Source organism: Mesoplodon densirostris, chromosome 2 (genome assembly GCF_025265405.1).
Source record: "Mesoplodon densirostris isolate mMesDen1 chromosome 2, mMesDen1 primary haplotype, whole genome shotgun sequence".
Classification (NCBI taxonomy): Eukaryota; Metazoa; Chordata; class Mammalia; order Artiodactyla; family Ziphiidae; genus Mesoplodon; species Mesoplodon densirostris.
The window spans coordinates 159,564,973-159,584,283 of NC_082662.1; the positions used below are offsets into that span (position 1 = coordinate 159,564,973).

Here is a 19,311-nt window from a genome sequence, read left to right on the forward strand (position 1 = left end):
TCGAAAGATTGGAGGCCTGCTGGCCTGAACCCCATGAATCACTCCTGCTGGGCAAGAGGGCTGAGGAACACCAGAGCATTCTATGTTATGGCAAACCAGGGCTGATGGATTTAGAGGCTAATTTCATTCTAATAACTGGCATCCTTTCTGACTTCACTGACAGTACCTGAGCTTTCCACTTAGCAGCATCCTATTCTTAGGACAGGCTGATCTCAGCTGATCTTTCTAAGCATTTTTTATGCTGTGTTAGGGAACAAAAGAGCTTAAAGCTGGACCCCAAAGTGGCCTCCATCCATTGACAAGCCCTCATCTTGTCCTGGGTGGGCCAAGTAAAGAGACTCATTTCAAGCAGATGCCTACTTAAGGGTCTAGAAAAAAGTTGAGATGTTCAAAAAAAATAAAATAAAAATAAAAGAGAGAGCTACAAAAGGGAAGAACTGGCTCCCACAAAACCTCAAAAAACTCCTTTGATCAAGATGTCTCCCCTTGTTGCATTCCTGCCCATAACATAAGCCCATTTCATTCTTTCCGTCATGTTAATAGCTTCCTGTCCTCTTGTCTCTGGTGTTTGCACAAGACTCTGGGGGGAATTAAATACAAGTAGTATGGAAGAGAAAAAAAATATGGACACATTATTTATAATTTACTGTCACCTGAAATTTCATTCAAGGTCTATTTGTCTTTTAGAGACATGAATATAAATGAGGAAAAAATATTCCCCGCAGAGCAACAGGGACTTTGTGAAATGATCTTCTGAGAAGCCAATTTCATTGTCTATTTTAATACTATAAGAAGCAAACAAGGCGCTCACTAAAGCTTGTCCTCTGAGACAGTGAACACAATAAAACTGGTTGTCTTGACCTTGAGGTTAAGCGAAGACAATCATTTTAGTGAAGCACCCAGAGATGGGTAATGAGAAGTTTTCTTTAGTGCCTTTGCTTCTGTCCCTGCTCTTCCAAAGCCAGGCTGAGCTGATCTCTGGGGCTTTTAAGGAAAACTCCGAGAGTGTACTCTAACACAAGCTTCAGTTTTTGAGGTTGTGAAAATTAAGGAAAATGGGCAAACCCTAGGTTCTGGAACAACAGATGGTGGATCATGCAAGTCCACATAGTTATCAATGGGCAAGGAAATCCTGATGACCACTATTCATTGCGATCTACTCCTATATATGCCACACATCCCCACACCGGAGTAGGGAACTGAAGGGGCTTCTCTCCGCTCCACTACTTAGAAACAGCTCTGAGTAGAGCTGAGTAAACAGTTCTGAGTAAACTTCACTGAGACAAGCAAACCCCTAAAAGGAGAGGCCCACCTTCTCCTTTGTCCATCAGGGTTCCTGTGCTAGATAAGTATTAGCTATTATTATTTGAACTTTTGAAGTCTTTCTTAAAAAAATATTTCCCTTGCCTGTAGGACACAAACATATTTTTCTATATATCCTTCTATTAACTTACTGGATTTATTTTTATATCTAGTCTATTTTGTACACAGTATTAAGTAGGGATACAGTGAGCCAATTTCCTCAGCATCTTCTACTGAATAGTCCATCTATTCTCCATTGATTCGTGGTGCTGTACTGTATATTAAATTCCCATATATACATGGCTCTCTCTCTGAACTCCTATTCTATTCCATGCTCTATTTTTCTGTTCTTTTGCCAACACTACATTGTGTTTTTTTAACCTCCCCCAACATTTAATGTTTTTGACATCATATTCTACATCTTTTTGTTTTGTGTATCCCTTAACTACTTATTGTGAATATAGGTGATTTTACTACTTTTGACTTTTAAACTTCCTACTAGCTTTATAAGTGGTTGATCTACTACCTTTACTGTATGTTTGCCTTTACCAGTGAGATTTTTCCTTTCATAATTTTCATGTTTCTGATAATGGTCTTTTCCTTTCCACTTAAAGAAGTCTCTTAACATGTCCTGTAATGCCAGTTTAGTGGTGCTGAACTCTTTTAGCTTTTGTTTGTCCATAAAATTCTTTATCTCTCCTTCAAATCAGTAAGATAGGCCTGCTGGGTAGACTATGGTTGTAGGTTCTTTCCTTTTATCACTTTGAATATATCATGCTACACCCTCTGGCCTGAAAAGCTTCTACTGAAAAGTCAGCTGAAAGTCTCACAGGAGTCCCCTTGTATGAAACTAGTTGCTTTTCACTTGCTGCTTTTAAAATTCTTTCTCTTTAATTTTTGCCATTTTAATTATAAAGTGTCTTGATGTGGATCTTTGGGCTCATCTTGTTTGGGACCCTGTCCTTCCTGAACTTGGATGTCTCTTTCCTTTCCCAGGTTAGGAAAGTTTTCAGCTATTATTTCTTCAAATAAGTTCTGTGCCCCCTTTTCTCTCTCTTCTCCTTCTGGGACCCCAATAACGTGAATGTTAGTACACTTAATGTTGTTCCAGAGGTCTCTTAAACTATCCTCATTTTCTTAAGTTATTTTTCTTTTTTCTGTTCAGCTTGGGTAATTTCCACTACTCTGTCTTCCAGTTCTCTGATCTGTTCCTCTGTATCATCTAATCCACGGTTGATTTCTTTTAGTGTTGTTTTTTTAAAATTCAGTTATTGTATTCTTTAGTTCTGTTTGGGTCTTCTTTATATTTTCTAACTCTTTGTCAAACTCCTCACTGCATTCATTCATTCTTCTCCTGAGTTCATCAACCATCTTTATGATTGTTACTTTGAACTCTACTGGGTAGATTGCTTATCTCCACTTTGTTTAGTTCTTTTGAGGTTTTGTCTTGTTCTTTCATTGGAACATATTCCTATGTCTTCTCATTTTGCCTCATTCTCTATTTTTATTTCTACATATTAAGTAAGTCAGTTATGTTTCCCCATCTCGGATCGGTAGCCTTATATAGGAGACGTCCTATGGGGCCCAGCAGCACACTGCTCTCTGGTCATCAGAGCTATATACTCTAGAAGTTCCCCCTAGGTGTGCTGTGTGGGCCCTTCTGTTGTGGCAGGGCTGACTATTGTAGGTATGCTCGTAGGTGGGACAGGCCTCTGGCCTGGTTGGCTGCCTGGTCTTGACCCATGTGGCAGTTGCTGGCCCATGGTGGACAGGGCCAGGCTCTGGCAAGGCTACCTGTGTAGTCCAGGGGATATGAGGCTAGTGCTAAACCACTGGTGGGCAGGTAAGCCCCTGGTGCTAATAGGCTAGAAGGAGGATTCCAAAATGGCACTTGCCAGCACCAGTGTCCTTGTTGTAGGACAAGCTCCCCAAAATGCCTGCCACCAACATCTATGTCCCCAGGGGGCATCCCAATTGCCTCCTGCCTCTTTGGGAGGCTCTCCAAGATAAGCAAGTGGGTCTGATCCAGGCTTCATTCAAATTCCTGCCTCTGCACTGGGACTCACTTGCCACTATCTCCCCTCATCGCAGACCCTGGCCTCAACTAGGGTGGTCAGGAAAGGCCTCTCTTTGAGCTGAGACATTTCAGCCAGGAGTTGAAAGATGAGAGTGAATCACACAAGAAAAGCATTCCAAGCCTAGAGAAGAGTAATTACTACAACTCGAGGGAGGAATAACTTTGCCATATTCAACAGATTAAAAGAAAGCCAGGAAAATAGTTCAAGATGGCAGAGTAGAAGGACATGCTCTCAGTCCCTCTTGCGAGAGCAGTGGAACCACAACTAACTCTGAACAATCATCTACAGGAAGACACTGGAACTCACCACGAAAGATACCCCACATCCAAAGACAAAGGAGAAGCCACAATGAGATGGTAGGAGGGGCGCAATCACAATAAAATCAAATCCCATAACTGCTGGGTGGGTGACTCACAAACTGGAGAACAATTTTACCACAGAAGTCCACCCACTGGATTGAAGGTTCTGAGCCCCACGTCAGGCTTCCCAATCTCGGGTTTCGGCAACGGGAGGAGGATTCCCAGAGAATCAGACTTAGAAGGCTAGCGGGATTTGCTTGCAGGACTTAGACTGGACAGGGGGAAACAGAGACTCCACTCTTGGAGGGCATACTCAAAGTACTGTGCACATCAGGACCAAGGGGGAAGGAGCAATGACCCCATAGGAGACTGAACCAGATCTACCAGCTAGTGTTGAAGGGTCTCCTGCAGAAGCAGGGCGTGGCTGTGGCTCATCAAGGGACAAGGACACTGGCAGCAGAAGCTCTGGGAAGAACTCCTTGGCATGAGCCCTCCTGGAGTCCGCCATTAGTCCCACCAAAGAGCCTGTAGCTTCCAGTGCTGGGTCGCCTCAGGCCAAACAACCAACAGGGAGAGAACTCAGCCCCACCCATCAGCAGACAAGCAGATTAAAGTTTTACTGAGCTCTGTCTACCAGAGCAACACCCAGCTCTACCCATCACCAGTCCCTCCCATCAGGAAGCTTGCATAAGCCTCTTAAATAGCCTCATCCACCAGAGGGCAGACAGCAGAAGCAAGAAGAACTACAATCCTGCAGTCTGTGGAATGAAAACCACATTCACAGAAATATAGACAAAATGAAAAGGCAGAGGACGATGTACTAGATGAAGGAACAAGATAAAACCCCAGAAAAAAAGAACTAAATGAAGTGGAGGTAGGCAGCCTTCCAGAAAATGAATTCAGAATAATGATAGTGAAGATGATCCAGGACCTCGGAAAAAGAATGGAGGCAAAGATCGAGAAGATGCAAGAAATGTTTAACAAAGACCTAGAAGTATTAAAGAAGAAACACCTAGAAGAATTAAACAACAAACAAACAGAGATGAACAATACAATAAATGAAATGAAAGATACACTAGAAGGAATCAATAGCAGAATAACTGAGGCAGAAGAACAGATAAGTGACCTGGAAGACAGACTGACGGAATTCACTGCAGCAGAACAAAATAAAGAAAACAGAATGAAAAGAAGTGAAGACAGCATAACAGACCTCTGGGACAACATTAAACGCACCAACATTCGCATTATAGGTGTTCCAGAAGGAGAAGAGAGAGAGAAAGGACCCAAGAAAATATTTGAAGAGATTATAGTTGAAAACTTCCCTAACATAGGAAAGGAAATAGCCACCCAAGTCCAGGAAGCACAGAGAGTCCCAGGTGGGATAAACCCAAGGAGAAACATGCCGAGACACATAGTAATCAAATTGAACAAAATTAAAGACAAAGAAAACTTATTAAAAGCAACAGGGAAAAATGACAAATAACATACAAGAGAACTCCCATAATGTTGACAGCTGATTTCTCGGCAGAAACTCTCCAAGACAGAAGGGAGTGGCACAATATATTTAAAGTGATGAAAGGGAAGAATCTACAACCAAAATTACTCTACCTGGCAAGGATCTCATTCAGATTTGATGGAGAAATCAAAAGCTTTACAGACAAGCAAAAGCTAAGAGAATTCAGCACCACCAAACCAGCTCTACAGCAAATGCTAAAGGAATTTCTCTAAGTGGGAAACACAAGAGAAGAAAAGGACCTATAAAAACAAACCCAAAACAATTAAGAAAATGGTAATAGGAATATACATATTGATAATTACCTTAAATGTGAATGCATTAAATGCTCCAGCCAAAAGACACAGGCTTGCTGAATGGATACAAAAACAAGACCCATACATATGTTGTCTACAAGAGACCCACTTCAGACCTAGGGACACATACAGACTGAAAGTGAGGGGATGCAAAAGGATATTCCATGCAAATAGAAATCAAAAGAAAGCTGGAGTAGCAATACTCATATCAGATAAAATAGACTTTAAAATACTGTTACAAGAGACAAGGAAGGACACTAAATAATGAGCAAGGGATCAATCCAAGAAGATAGAACAATTATAAATACATATATATGTACACCCAAATTAGGAGCACCTCAATACATAAGGCAAATGCTAACATATAAAAGAGGATATCTATAGTAACACAATAATAGTAGGGGACTTTAACACCTCACTTACACCAATGGACAGATCATCCAGACAGAAAAGTAATAAGGAAACAAAAGCCTTAAATGACACAATAGACCAGATAGATTTAATTGATATTTATAGGACATTCCATCCAAAAACAGCAGATTACACTTTCGTCTCAAGTGCACATGGAACATTCTCCAGGATAGATCACATCTTGGATCACAAATCAAGCCTTGGTAAAATTAAGAAATTTGAAATCATATCAAAGATCTTTTCCAACCACAACGCTATGAGATTAGAAATAAATGACAGGGAAAAAAACGTAAAAAACACAAACATATGGAGGCTAAACAATACGTTACTAAATAACCAAGAGACCACTGAAGAAATCAAAGAGGAAATCAAAACATACCTAGAGACTAAGCCCGTGCACCACAACTACTGAGCCTGTGTTCTAGAGCCTGTGAGCCACAACAACTGAGCCCGTGCGCCTAGAGCCTGTGCTCCGCCACAAGAGAAGCCACAGCAATGAGAAGCCTGTGCACAGCAACAAAGACCCAACGCAGCCAAAGGACAATGAAAACACAATGATCCAAAACCTATGGGATGCAGCAAAAGCAGTTCAAAGGGGAAGGTTATAGCAATACAATCCTACCTCAATAAACACCTCAAATAAACAATCTAACCTTACACCTAAGAAACTAGGGAAAGAAGAACAAACAAAACCAATCATGGATTGGTGGTATGAGGTAAAACTTTTACAGTCTTAAGGGTCGGAGGCGGGTGGAGAAGGGTGGTTTCACGATAAATGTTGTCTCCAAGTTCCCAAGATGTGAATATTGCCACTGCGGATATTCTGCATAAGAAAAATGCTTTTGATTATCTTTCCATTAATGCCACAGACTAAATTATGATAAGTGGAATCTCTAAACCACCAGGTGGCCTTGCCATTTGTCAAAGGTAAGGCAAGCACACCCAGCAACTATGAATCAGTCCCACACACATCTGGTGAGTGCCTCCACCGACCAGTCCAATGTGAAGGCTCAGAAGGAAGAAAACACGACCCCTCTCCTCTCCCAAGGTGCACTCTGAGACCTTCATCCTGTCAGAACTTTTTTTTTTTTTTATGGTACGCGGGCCTCTCACTGTTGTGGCCTCTCCCGTTGCAGAGCACAGGCTCCAGACACGCAGGCTCAGCGGCCATGGCTCACGGGCCTGGCCGCTCCACGGCATATGAGATCTTCCCGGACCGGGGCACGAACCCGTGTCCCCTGCATCGGCAGGTGGACTCTCAACCACTGCGCCACCAGGGAAGCCCCCATCAGAACTTCTGACACTCCTTAGTTCACAATTTTTTCTTAAGTTGATTTTATTCCCGTTTCCTGACTTTATAAAAATGGATCCCTGTTTAAAAAAAAAATGTTTTTTATTCAGGTACAGTTGCTTTACAATGTTGTGTTAGTTTCTGCTGTACAGTGAAGTGAATCAGCTATGTGTGTACATATATCCCCTCCCTCTTGGACCTCCCACCCTCCCCCATCCCACCCATCTTGGTCACCACGGAGCACAGAGCTGAGCTCCCTGCACTATACAGCAGGTTCCCACTGGCTACCTATTTTACACATGGCATATGACCACCCTTCAGATATTTAAAAACTTCTCTCCTCCAGAGCAAACCATCTCATTTTCCTATATTTGTTTTTGGTAGTTCTACCTTTAAAGCAACTAACATGTTTGAGCCTTTTGAAAGTATCTGTAACAGAAAAATTAAATAATTGATCTTATCAATGTGAAGAAGCCTGTATAAGATTATTGATTTGTCTGTTCTAAAGTTTCATTTGGTTTTGTACATGTATTTGGATGAGGTTGTCGTTTTGAGGTTTAGGAGAAGATGTTCTGTGGGGGACATGTTGGACGTTGGGAAGAAATTTGGGGTTCTGGCCCCTTTAAGGTGCTGAGTTGATTCAGGAGAAAGGGCTATTAGCGCATAAGGTAGGAGTGAGCTGAAGACCAAGCATGTTTTGTATTGATCTAAAATGAGAAACTCAGGCAGTGAGAAAAGAGGGGAGAAAGGAAGGCAGACAGGATGGTTGCTTCAAAGATCCACTAGAGAATGGCCTGGAAGCCAGGAAATAATCACTGTGCTCCCAAAGCAACAGGGAGAGAGAAGGCACTCACCCACACCTACCCCTGAAACGTAATTGGACCCTCTAGGAACAGGTGGGATCAGGAACTCTACCGAGATCTAGGACAGGCTGGAGATGAAAGTTAAGAGCTTTTCTGCAGCTATTAAGGAAATACATTTTGAGAGGGTTAAGATATTCAATGTGAACATAGAACTTTTTGAGGTAACTTTAACCTCTGGGGCTTTATATGCTTATAAGATAAATATAGATTTTAGTTAATCATTTGCTATCTGGACAGATATAGATCCAGTAAACGGTATCATATGTTATATCCCCTGCTTTAGTAGAGTTCAAGAAGCACTTGACTCGGGGTCTGAAAACTTGAGTTCAAGTGAATGGAGGAAGTCATGCGATCTTTCTGAGTACAGTTTCCTTCCCTGTAAAGTAAGACTTCAATCTATAACAATCTGCCTTCCTCTTGCGTTTCTTGCAAGAATTAAATGGAAGTAAAAGCACACTTGGTAAAATACTAGTTCTATAGGAATATATTGTTATTCCCTGGTGTATGCCTGAAGCAGGCGGTGCCTTGTTCTAAACTACCTTAAATGCGAGCGACCCTTGACCATGGTGTGGAAGCAAGCTGGACAGTCCTTGTGCAAGAGGAGTTAACACATCTCCGAGAGGGGCCTTGAATAAAGTCTACCGAACCCCTAACAGGATGCTTCAGTGAGGTTGCTATGTTACCTCCCTTGTGTGGCATTATGCTGCCACTTGCTCTGGCCCACCGGCTGACTCCAAGGGGCCCCTCTGTCACACCTGCAGTGCATGAGTTCTACCACTAGGAGGCACTGTAGGTCCCATGAAGTCCCTACCCCACCTCTCTTCCTAGCTCTGCTACCCTTCAAGGATGCAGAACCACATCAACTGCACCACACTTTCCATTGACCCAGAGGTCATATATTTACAGAACACCCAAACCACTTTTCCTCCCGTGCCAAGCTCTGCCTTTAACTTGCTCCATCAGCTCCTGCAGCCCAGTACAGCTCCTCCTATGGGACCTCTGCTTTCTGGCTTGCCTGTTAAACATTAAAATCTGCCCTGAAGCTAAGCTCCTCAAGACACATGATTTAAGCTTTTCTTTCAGCTAATTAGATATTGTTCTACAAATAGGGCTGTTCTCTCTGAAAGATGAGCAGCAATTTATTTCCTCTGCCCTCTCCTTAAGCTTAAACTGAACTGTAAAACACGGCCATTTGATTAAGTGCAATCAGGAGATTATTTTGCAGGAGGAATAGATATCCATCTTCTTGCTAACGCTAAGCTTGTTTGGGCATTCCTTACTGGCTGCTGTGAAGACGGGGGACAGCTGTGCTTTATCCCTCTTGTTCTTTTGAAGGGTGGACTCTGCAGTGTTTTATTGTGCTCCATGCTTCTGTAATCATCGCCTAAGTAACCAATTACTAGGTACATTAACATACCTTCACCCTTGGTGGAGGACTTTTTTTATTATCCCCATCTTTCTGATAAAAAAGATGATGCCAGGAAGTCAGGCTATTTGCCTAAGCTAAACAAGTAGGAGAACGGGGCAGCCACACAGTGAACACAGCTCTTTGGTCCTCAGATCCCGTAAAACTGTGTACTGTCTGATAAATCCAACATCAGTTGAAAAGAGGGAATGCAAGATTCATACACAGATTCAGTGAGGATTCCTTACAGCTCTTGATGAAGTACCGTGAGAACTTCTAAACTGTTCTCTGATCCAAGGGGCTCTTATGCATAGTGGGAGGAAGGACTCTTTCCGGAAATTGCCTCTTTTCTTGTGCAGGGGGCCGGGTCTTCCCTCATCCTCAAGACTGTGCCCAGCATTTGATGAATGGAGACACTCTGAGCGGGGTTTACACCATCTTCCTCAATGGAGAGCTAAGCCGGAAGTTACAGGTGTACTGCGATATGACGACCGACGGGGGTGGCTGGATTGTGAGTACCTGCGGCTGTTCTCCATGCCCACCAGCATCATTGATGCTTCAGTCCACCTGGCTCAGCACCCATCCATCCACACTTCACCATCCTCTGGCCATCCTTTCACCCACTCCCCTCATGCCCAACCTGGGGCTTTGCATTGTCCTCAGGGCCTTGCCCAGCAGCCCATAGGTTTGGTGAGGCAGAGGAAGGAATAAGAATACCGAGACTGCAGTGGCCCAGCCCAGTGAGGGAGCCCCAGGAAAACTGCTCCTTCTGTGGGGATAGTTCATGCAGGAGGGAAAGGGAGTAGTGGCTCAGAGAGGCCCAAGGGTCTTGCCTGATGAAGACTGTGGAAATAATAAAGAAATAGAGGAGATGAGTCCCCTGCAGGAGGAGGTGAGTCTCTATGGGGAGATGATTAGGATCTTTCTATTGGAGAATTGCATATGGCAGATGAGGGGCAGAACCCGGATAGCCCCCTCTAGTTACAAAGGCCACCCCTGTCCCCATCCTTCCCTGGCCTCTCTGGTTCTTCCCCAGAGCTGTCATAGCCTTCAGGGAGGAGAAGTGGTGGGGAAAAGAGAGACACCATTTCCTGTCACCACCCTCCTCCCATGTCTGATAGGGCAGTACAGAGAGAAGAGGAAGGACAGCCTGGAGAATGGCCTCACACATCAGTACAGGCCACTACGCAGGTGGGCGAGTTCCGGCAGCCTGGCCTGAAAGCAGAGCAGCATTAGCTCAGTCAGGGCAGATGGAAACCCAGCCCCTCCACCCACCCTCCTCCTGCGGATCCCTCCTCTAGCACCAACACACAGCGCTGGATTTTTCACAGTGCAAAATGGATAGTTGTTGAATGGAGTTACATGGTGGCTGTGCTCGTAACAGCCACTCTTGGGAAGCATTTTCTTTTATGTTTCTGACATATTTGTGCCTTCTTCTTAAAGCATAATTGGAAATTGAAGTCGAGGCTGATGTATTGGAGGGTAAATGAAATTAGCACTTAAACAGCTCGGAAAGTGAATGATATGCAATGGCTTTGCCTGAAATAGGATGATGACAGTTCCTAGCTGATCTGAAGTTGGTCCCATTCTTTTGGTGAGAAATGCTTTCTACTGCATTCTGTGGTGCAAAAAGATTAATTTGAGAGCCAAGCCTATTTCCCTTGACTAGTTGGGGGCTTCATATACTTTCTGCATTGCAGGGGTGCAAATAAGTGTCAACATTACACCCTGGCCCATTCATCAAGCGCCCCTGCGCATCAGAGAAGGGCTCTGAGCATCTCCTACGACTGCTGTGCAAATACCAAGCTCCGTACTGCAGTGGTGGCTTATCTGAGAATCTTTGTCACTGCAGATATAAAACCCAGTTATAGCAGTTTTACTCGTTAGAGTTTATTTTCCTTAGCATTTTCTTCATTTCCCCTCTTTCTCTTCACAGGTATTCCAGAGGCGGCAGAATGGCCAAACTGATTTTTTCCGGAAATGGGCTGAGTACCGCGTTGGCTTCGGGAACCTGGAGGATGAGTTTTGGCTGGGTAACGCCTCCTTTTTGTTTCCCTTGGAATGCAGCTCCGGCTCTCTGTCCATCTTTCTCCTTTCTGTGTCCATCTGGGATTATCAGAAACCCTGTGTCCCTTGAGAAGCCGACAGCTCGTGAATTGCTTTCAGTACCTCTTGCTCTGTTAGGCTCCACTATTGATCTGTTTCTATCTTGTGGTGTTTTCCTCTTTGCTCCGTCTCTTCCCATCCTCATTAATAGTCTCTTATGCTGATGGGTCTTGACATGAGGCAACTTTTACAAAGGGAGAGAGCTGCCTGGTGAGGGGAGGGGGCAAAGGGAGCAACAGGATGGCTGGTCATCTCTCAGAAGCCAGGCACCAGCCAGCCAGCCTGCAGGTCAGAAGAGAAATGAGGCAGTCACTCGGCTCTAGGTCCTTGGAAGAATGTTATTACTGACTTGGGACGGGAGGGGAAAAAATGAAAATGACATTAGAGGTGACCCGCAATTTCCTAGAGGTCTGACACAAGCAGGAGGTGTAGATTGAGAACTGAACTGGTGTGAGAAGGTAAACACACACATGACCCAGGCAGATGGCAGTGGAGCCAATCCTAGAGAGCAGTCAATTTATTTTTCCCTGCATCTCCCTCTTGGTTGGATTTTCACAGTGATTATAAAGGGAGACAGGGGAAAGGTGGATAATTGTGTTCTGTATTCGTGGCCTCCTCTCTCTCTCCCCTGTCACTATCCTGCTTAGCCTCAACATCTTTCTCCTGGACGCTCATATAACAACCCCTCACTGGCCTTCCTGCCTCCTGGACCACCCATTGTCCACATGGCCAGGAGAATCATCTCCCTCACGCCAAAATCTGAGCAACGGCTAACCCCATATGTAGAGCTTTTAAGCCACTCCCCATCACCAGCACGTGAAGACTAAACACCTTGGCTGTGGTACAAGGCCCTCGTCTTGGGCCTGCGCCCCACCACCAAGAGCACTGCTCCTCTTCCCTGCACCCCCCAACCAACACCAGACCCCAAGCCCTTTTTTTATGGAAGTATAGTTGATTTACAATGTTTCAGGTGTAGAGCAAAGTGACTCAGTTTTACATATATATATACATATATATATATATATATATATATATATATGTATATATATATACACACACATACTTTTTAAGATTCTTTTCCATTATAGGTTATTACAAGATATTGAATATAGTTCCCTGTGCTATAAGTAAGTCCTGTTGTTTATCTATTTATATATAGTAGTGTGTATCTGTTAATCCCAAACTCCCAGTTTATCCCTCCCCACCCCAAACGCCAAACCCTTACAATCACTAATGTTTCCTCTGCAAGGAACGCTCTGCCATCCAACTCTCCCCCTCCCCCATACACCTTGCTGTGCTCTGTGCATATTCAAAGGCCCAGCTAACCTCTTCTTCCTCCATAGGACCTATCCTACCCATTTTTCTCACCCTTTGCCTGTGGGAGAATTAGCTACTTTCTCTTCTGTGGTCCAAGTCAGTGTCCATTTTCCTTTCTGTCTCTCTTGACTATACTATGTAAACTTCTTTCAGGGCTGGGACCAAACCATATTCATTTTTAACCTCATTATCTATCACAGTGGCTGGGCATAGTAGGTACCTAAAGTGTAGATAACAATCAATCAATCAATCAATCAATTGATAAGAATTTATTGAGTGCCTATTAGATGCCCAGATCTGTATTTGCTGTTGAACATAATAAAAAATATAAGGTAAAAATCACATAAAAACATTGAAAGAGAAGTCAAGTAAATAGGAAAATATCCTTACCGTCTAGGAGTTTACAAACAGTTTGGGAGATAAGTATAAAGCACAGGAATCAATGCACCCATAGCAGACAGTGTTCATGTTTCCCAAACCTCAGCTACGGTACACCATGTTCACAATTTTTACCATATCTGGGAAATATCTGAACTATCACGCACTTGAATTTTCTATATCTCGCTTGTTTTTTTAAAGAAATCTACTGTTGTGTGAAAGAAACTTTACAGCAGTGCCAAAAATGGAAAGCTAGTAGTCATCATGTGCCATAAATAAAAAGGAGTCTCAAAACTAAATGCAATGAAAAGAAAACAGTATATATATTATTAAATGCCAGTTGTTGCTGTGTTGGTGGTACTAAAAATGGAGATTAGAAAGTGTTGGGTATAAACCACAAAGTACAAGATCCAAACTGAGACTTACCGTTAGGATCAGGGTTAAGGTTTCCCCTTAATCTATTAAGAAAAAGAGAGAATTTGGAAATATCTTTCTCCCTACATGTTCAAAGTTATTTAGTCCTTATTCCCCAAATACTTCTCATATCATCAGAGATGCCCTCCCACATTGGGAAACACTGTACTAATCTATGAGCTACTGACAAGAAGCCTGCGGATATTCAGAGAAGGAAGAGTCAGCTTCCTGGAGAAGGCATTGAGGGATGAGTAAGAAGAATGCAGGAGGGAAGCACACAAGAAAAGAGGGAAGGCAGGGATCCTTTTGACATGTGCAAACGGGACAATGGAAAAACCATCCAAGTAGAGCAAAGATGCAGCTCAGGGAAAGAAGAAAATGAGGTAAGGTGTGTTGAACAAAGGCATGTTGTGGTACCTGAAGTGGGGAAGAGAAGGTTTGACTCAATGCCATAGGTGATAGGGAGCCGGGGAGGGCTCTTAAATAGAAGCACGGCCTGATGTGTAGTTCGGTGACAATACTCAGGTTAGGGGTAACACTCTGACCCATGGTTTATGTTGTAAGTTGGGTTCCCTAGGAGCAAAGCCTGAGACAGGGATGCTTGTTCAAGTGATTTATCAGGGGAGCGCTCTCAGAAGGGGAATGAGGGAAATAGCATAGAGCAGGGGGGAAAATGTGTGATCTTGGTGGGAGATTAGCTTCAGTCTTATCCTCAGGGAAGCTCTGGAGCATGAATTGCTCCTCAGATTGGTCCCCAATGGGGCAAGGGGGCTGGGATTTGGTACCTCCACATCAGGTATTGATAGAGGTCTGCCCCAAGGCATGGGGGAGGGAGCAGGTAACTTCCAGAGTAGAGCAACTCCTGTTCGGTCAAGGGCAATGATCCAAGAAGGAGGCAGCTGTGAGTTGTTAGCAGCTGGGGGCTATGTCCACTGTCCAATTAAAGGGCATCTGGACTGTGATCTAACCAAACTCTGCAGATGGGTGTTGGCTCCTATTTCGACATGCCTTTGAAGGACCATTTTTCCCCCTCTGACAATTCTCTCTTCTCTCTACTTCTTCATTGAATTTTCCCCTATACATCTTATACTAGAAAATATGCTGTAACATCTCCCTTCTTCAAAATAATAACAGTACAAAATAAAAAAATAAAGGGCATCCGGGCAGGGCACCGCCAGGATCCGCCATATCCACACAAGCACAACCCTAAGGTAACAGTAACCCAGCACACAGCAAATAGCAAACAGCTTTCAACATATAACTAACATAAAGCTTGAACTCTCAAATAGGATAGGGAAACAGAAAGATCGAGGTGACCCTCAGCCAGTCATTTCACTTCTCTGGACTTCAGCCTCCTTTTCCACAACACAAAGAGACTAGCCTAAGTAATCTCTAGATTCCCTTCCATCTCTGCAAATTTTTTTATTCTAAGTCATGGTGTACTCTGATAGATATCAAATGTCACAGTAAAGCATGAGGACCCCAGTTCAGTAACCAGGTAGAAATCAGGAGGACTCAAAGATCACCAGCAATGCAAGGGGAGTTGTTCAAAGTCTGGGCAGGTAGTCAAAATCAGAAAGTCCCATAGCACAGCCATCCACGGCAGAGAGACAAGAAAATACATATGAGAAAATATCACCAAGGAAGAGCTGGGCTCTGCCTAACTCTGGACTCACGGGGTCTGCACCTTACAAGAATCTATTAGACCAAGGCCTGGGAAGCTTAGAAGCCAAGGAGAGAGTGGGTGAGGGAGGGTAACTGCCCAGAAAGACGAGTGAAGACGTAGCAGTGCAAGATATAGCAAGTAGATTAGAGAGAAAAGAACTGGAGTTAGGAGACAGGTGACAATATTCTCTGACCCAGTTATGGGAGCCTCAGGAGGGCTGGAGGCTGAGAGAACAAGGGGCAGTGTAATTAAAGGTGGACGGAAGCCCCTTCCAGGCTCCTAGGAGATGGTAGGACATCCTGGACCCCGAGGGCCTACTGTGAATTACTCTGATCAGTGTTTCTACTTCTTGCTTCCTATCACTCACACCAAAGAATTCACACCCATGTGATGCCTCTTGTCATCTTCAACTAACATCATGGTTTGGAGTGGGAGGTGGCGGGGGACAGGGCCCGGAATCCTGAGGCTCAGGGGCGTGTCCGGTACTGGGTCATGACTAGATGGTAGGACCCCTGAGCTGACCTGCGGTGGGAACTCATCAGCAGAACTGGTCTGGTCTTTTTGCAGGAGGAAATTCAGTCTGGTAGGGTCTGTTTGATAACAACCTGGGAAGGACTGAAGGCAAAAGCAATCCCAGTACCCCTCCTCTTTCCCACAACATCTGTTTTGAGGCCACAGTCACATTTTGCTTCCCATTTCCAAAGCCACTAAGGCCAGGCTGACTGCGTTCTCTGCTCTTCTCCACAGGGCTGGACAACATACATTGGATCACGTCCCAGGGCCGCTACGAGCTGCGCGTGGACATGCGTGACGGCCAGGACGCCGCCTTCGCCTACTACGACAAGTTCTCTGTCGAGGGCAGCAGAAGCCTGTACAAACTCCGCATAGAAGGCTACAACGGCACCGCAGGTACCTTGGCCCCGAGCAGCCCCCGAGAACAGTGGGCGTGCAGCAGGACCGGGCCCCACGTTCTAGGCCTGAGCTGCAGAATTCCCCGCTAGCCAAGGAGGAGGGCAGAGGGCTGGCGCACTGCCTCTGGTCCATGCTGCCCCTCACCACTCAGGTGACCTGAAATCAATTTCGCAGGACTTCAGTTTCCTCATCTGGAAAATCTTAATAATGATGCCTGTCCTAGTTCACAGAGCAGTCAGGAAAAAAAATGTGATAAATAGAGCCAAAGTGCTTTTAAAGTTAACCCCAAAAAGTACAATGTGAGGGTGAAGGATTATTTTTCTTGTCTAGATTAATCAATATGGGCTCTTATCCAGTGACAGCATAATCATCTATTGTCTGGTAGAAATCTCCCCTGTAATGACATCTAGGAAAACCATCTTTGAACTAATAAAAAGAAGACAGGTCCCCCCATTCTGAGCTCTACTGCCCTCCATCAGCAGTCACCATAACACCTCCATCAGGGAACACACAACAGCTCCTAAATGTTCCCCATGGGCCACATTCCTTTTCATTCCTCCACGAGAACCCCATACATGGTCACGTTTTCTGTACAGATTTTTATGGCACTTCCACTAAGTAGACCAAACCCATCTCTATAAGCTCTGTTGCATTAATAGTTTTATCAGAACATAATATCCAGTCTGCTTCTTAGGCTTTGCCAATCTATTTCCAGGGTTCTCTTATAGCACATTTCCTAAAACCTGTTTTGCCAAATATTCCACTATTTGGTACATGGAGTTATTGGTCCTTTCATTAACTCCAATTATAGGCTAAATGCTAGGATATAAATTTAGTAACATTTTTATAACTCTTGGAATTAAGAAGATCATCCAAGTGTTGCCTCTCCAACGACTGCATCTGCTCAGTTATTTCTCTGCTCAGCCAGGTACTGTTACTCCAAAGAGAAGACTTTCCTTTGTTGTTTTTCATATGGGAGATCATTCCTAATGGCAATCAGACCTGCCTGAAGTGCCCCAACAAAAGATCCAATACCACACTTTGGGCATAAAATAGCCATTGAAATGGAGTGTATTAAACAAAATATCAGACTAAATCATTGCAAAAATAACCTGATACCAACCACTCCCTAAGATTAGAATCGTGCCTGCAGAAAAGCAGTTCTTATTTCTCCCACAGAAAGAGAAGCAAGCCCTCCCACTTCCTGACATGGCCTCCCTCCCTCCCTCCACCTCACCTGCTCCAGGCCTATGCTCTTTCCTGTCTAACTTGGGCCCAGCTGCTGCAGCCTCTGTTGCAGCTCTATCTCGCTACCGGGCCCCATGGAGGTCATAACTGTTGGACTGCATTCTCCTGTCATGTCTCAGAGGCAAGTCCCACCAACAATTTGGCCAATCATCATAAATTAATTGCAGTCTGACCTCTTATGTCATATATTCAGTTCATCTTCTTCAAAAGATGAGAAACTAGGCTTATGTAGGCTGCCCCCTTCTCTGGGCAACTTCACACAATGGTTGTTCTTTCCAGGTTGGAAGGTCTCCAGAGAGGAAAAGCCCATCCTCTCTCTGGCATTTACTATTGCCCAAGTTCCCTGGCCTTTATCTTATATGTTGCTCATTTTTACTGGCCCTTCTGGCAACAATCCATCCCCATGGCCTCCAATTCCAAGTTCAGCCCCTTCTCCCATCTCCATTGTTCTCAAGGCTACAAAAATCCAAGTCTCTAACCAGGACTCTAATTGGATTAGAACTGAAAATTCCAAGTCAAGTTATCAATAAAAGGTTGTTGAGCAACCCCTAAAAGTTCACTGTGTGAATTGTGAGGACTCAAAAGAAGCATAAGACATGACCGCTGCAAGAACTAAACATCCATTTACAAAAACAGACCATTAAGAAGCAACTCACCACAAAATGAATGGTACTCACCCCCAGTTTACCAGGCATTCAGAGAAGGGGGTTCTGAGTGGTTGAAAAAGGCTTCATGAAGGCAGTGGCGTTTGACCAGGATCCTGATGGTAAAGGAAACATTCCAGGGAAGGAAAATCCTGGGAGAAAAATCACAAAAGGAGCAGTTATCATGGAGGGAAGGAAAGTGCAAAGGGCCTGGCTGTCCAGGACAGGGTGTGAGTTCAGAAAGAATAAAAAGAAAGTGGGTGGAGCCAGGCCCTGAAGAGCCTTAAAACAGAGGGGGCAGAGGAATTCTGTCGTAATGTGGTGGGCAGTGGGGAGCCACGGTGGGTCCTGAGTGACACAATGGATGTGGGGTTTTAGGAAGATCAAAGTGACAGCCATAAGTAGCATAAAGTACATCTGAGTAAAGAACAGAGACCCGCAGGAGCTGCTGCATTAATCCTGGTAGGAGATTATAGGAGACCTGACTGATGTTAGAAATTAAGAGAAAAGTACAAATCTGAACAGCAGTTTGAGAGAGAAAAACCAAGACTTAGATAATGTATGAATATATGAGGTGGATATACGAAGCAGAAATGGGAGGGGGAGCCAGATTTGGGAAGGGGACAAAGACCAACATCAGGATCATATCTGAGAAAGCAGAAAGCAACATCAGAGTGGAAGTGGGAGAGAACTGTTCCAAGGGAGTAATGAGGTCAGCTTCTAGATTACAGGGAGACAAGCAGGACATGAGAAGGTAGGAACATGGGTAGAGACAACATAGGGAATTGGTGGTAAAGAAAGGGTCTTTAGAGAGTAGGATTAATTCAAGATTTTTTAAGACAAAGGATATGAGTATGAGTTAGGGTGAGAGGAGATGAAAACCCTAATATATATATATATATATAAAAGGAAAAAATAAGAAATCTCTTCTTCCTTCTCCAGGACCTGGAAGACATGGGAAAGAATGAGTTGCAGGTAGTGGGATTAGCTCTGGGTGGACACAAAACCTGGTTTTTTAGAGACTAGGAGGGGGAAATGAAAAAGATGGGATAGAAATAATGACATATGGACTTAGGGACCCAACTGGCCTGAAGGAATCAGGCTTCCCCATAAAACAAAGATCATCTTCCTAAGAGTTAAGCTGTGGCCAGAAGCACTTGGAGGCACT

General features: G+C 44.1%; 1 protein-coding gene across 1 annotated transcript in view; it reads left to right on the top strand.

Annotated features, from left to right (window-relative positions):
- The window catches only part of TNR (tenascin R), a 78,057-nt gene that overhangs the window by 55,982 nt on the left and 2,764 nt on the right, over positions 1–19,311 (top strand). Inside the window, exons 17-19 of the mRNA XM_060088560.1 lie at positions 9,818–9,969; positions 11,395–11,491; positions 16,087–16,248. Coding sequence (XP_059944543.1) covers positions 9,818–9,969; positions 11,395–11,491; positions 16,087–16,248 — 411 coding nt within the window. The remainder of the gene's footprint in view (positions 1–9,817; positions 9,970–11,394; positions 11,492–16,086; positions 16,249–19,311) is intronic.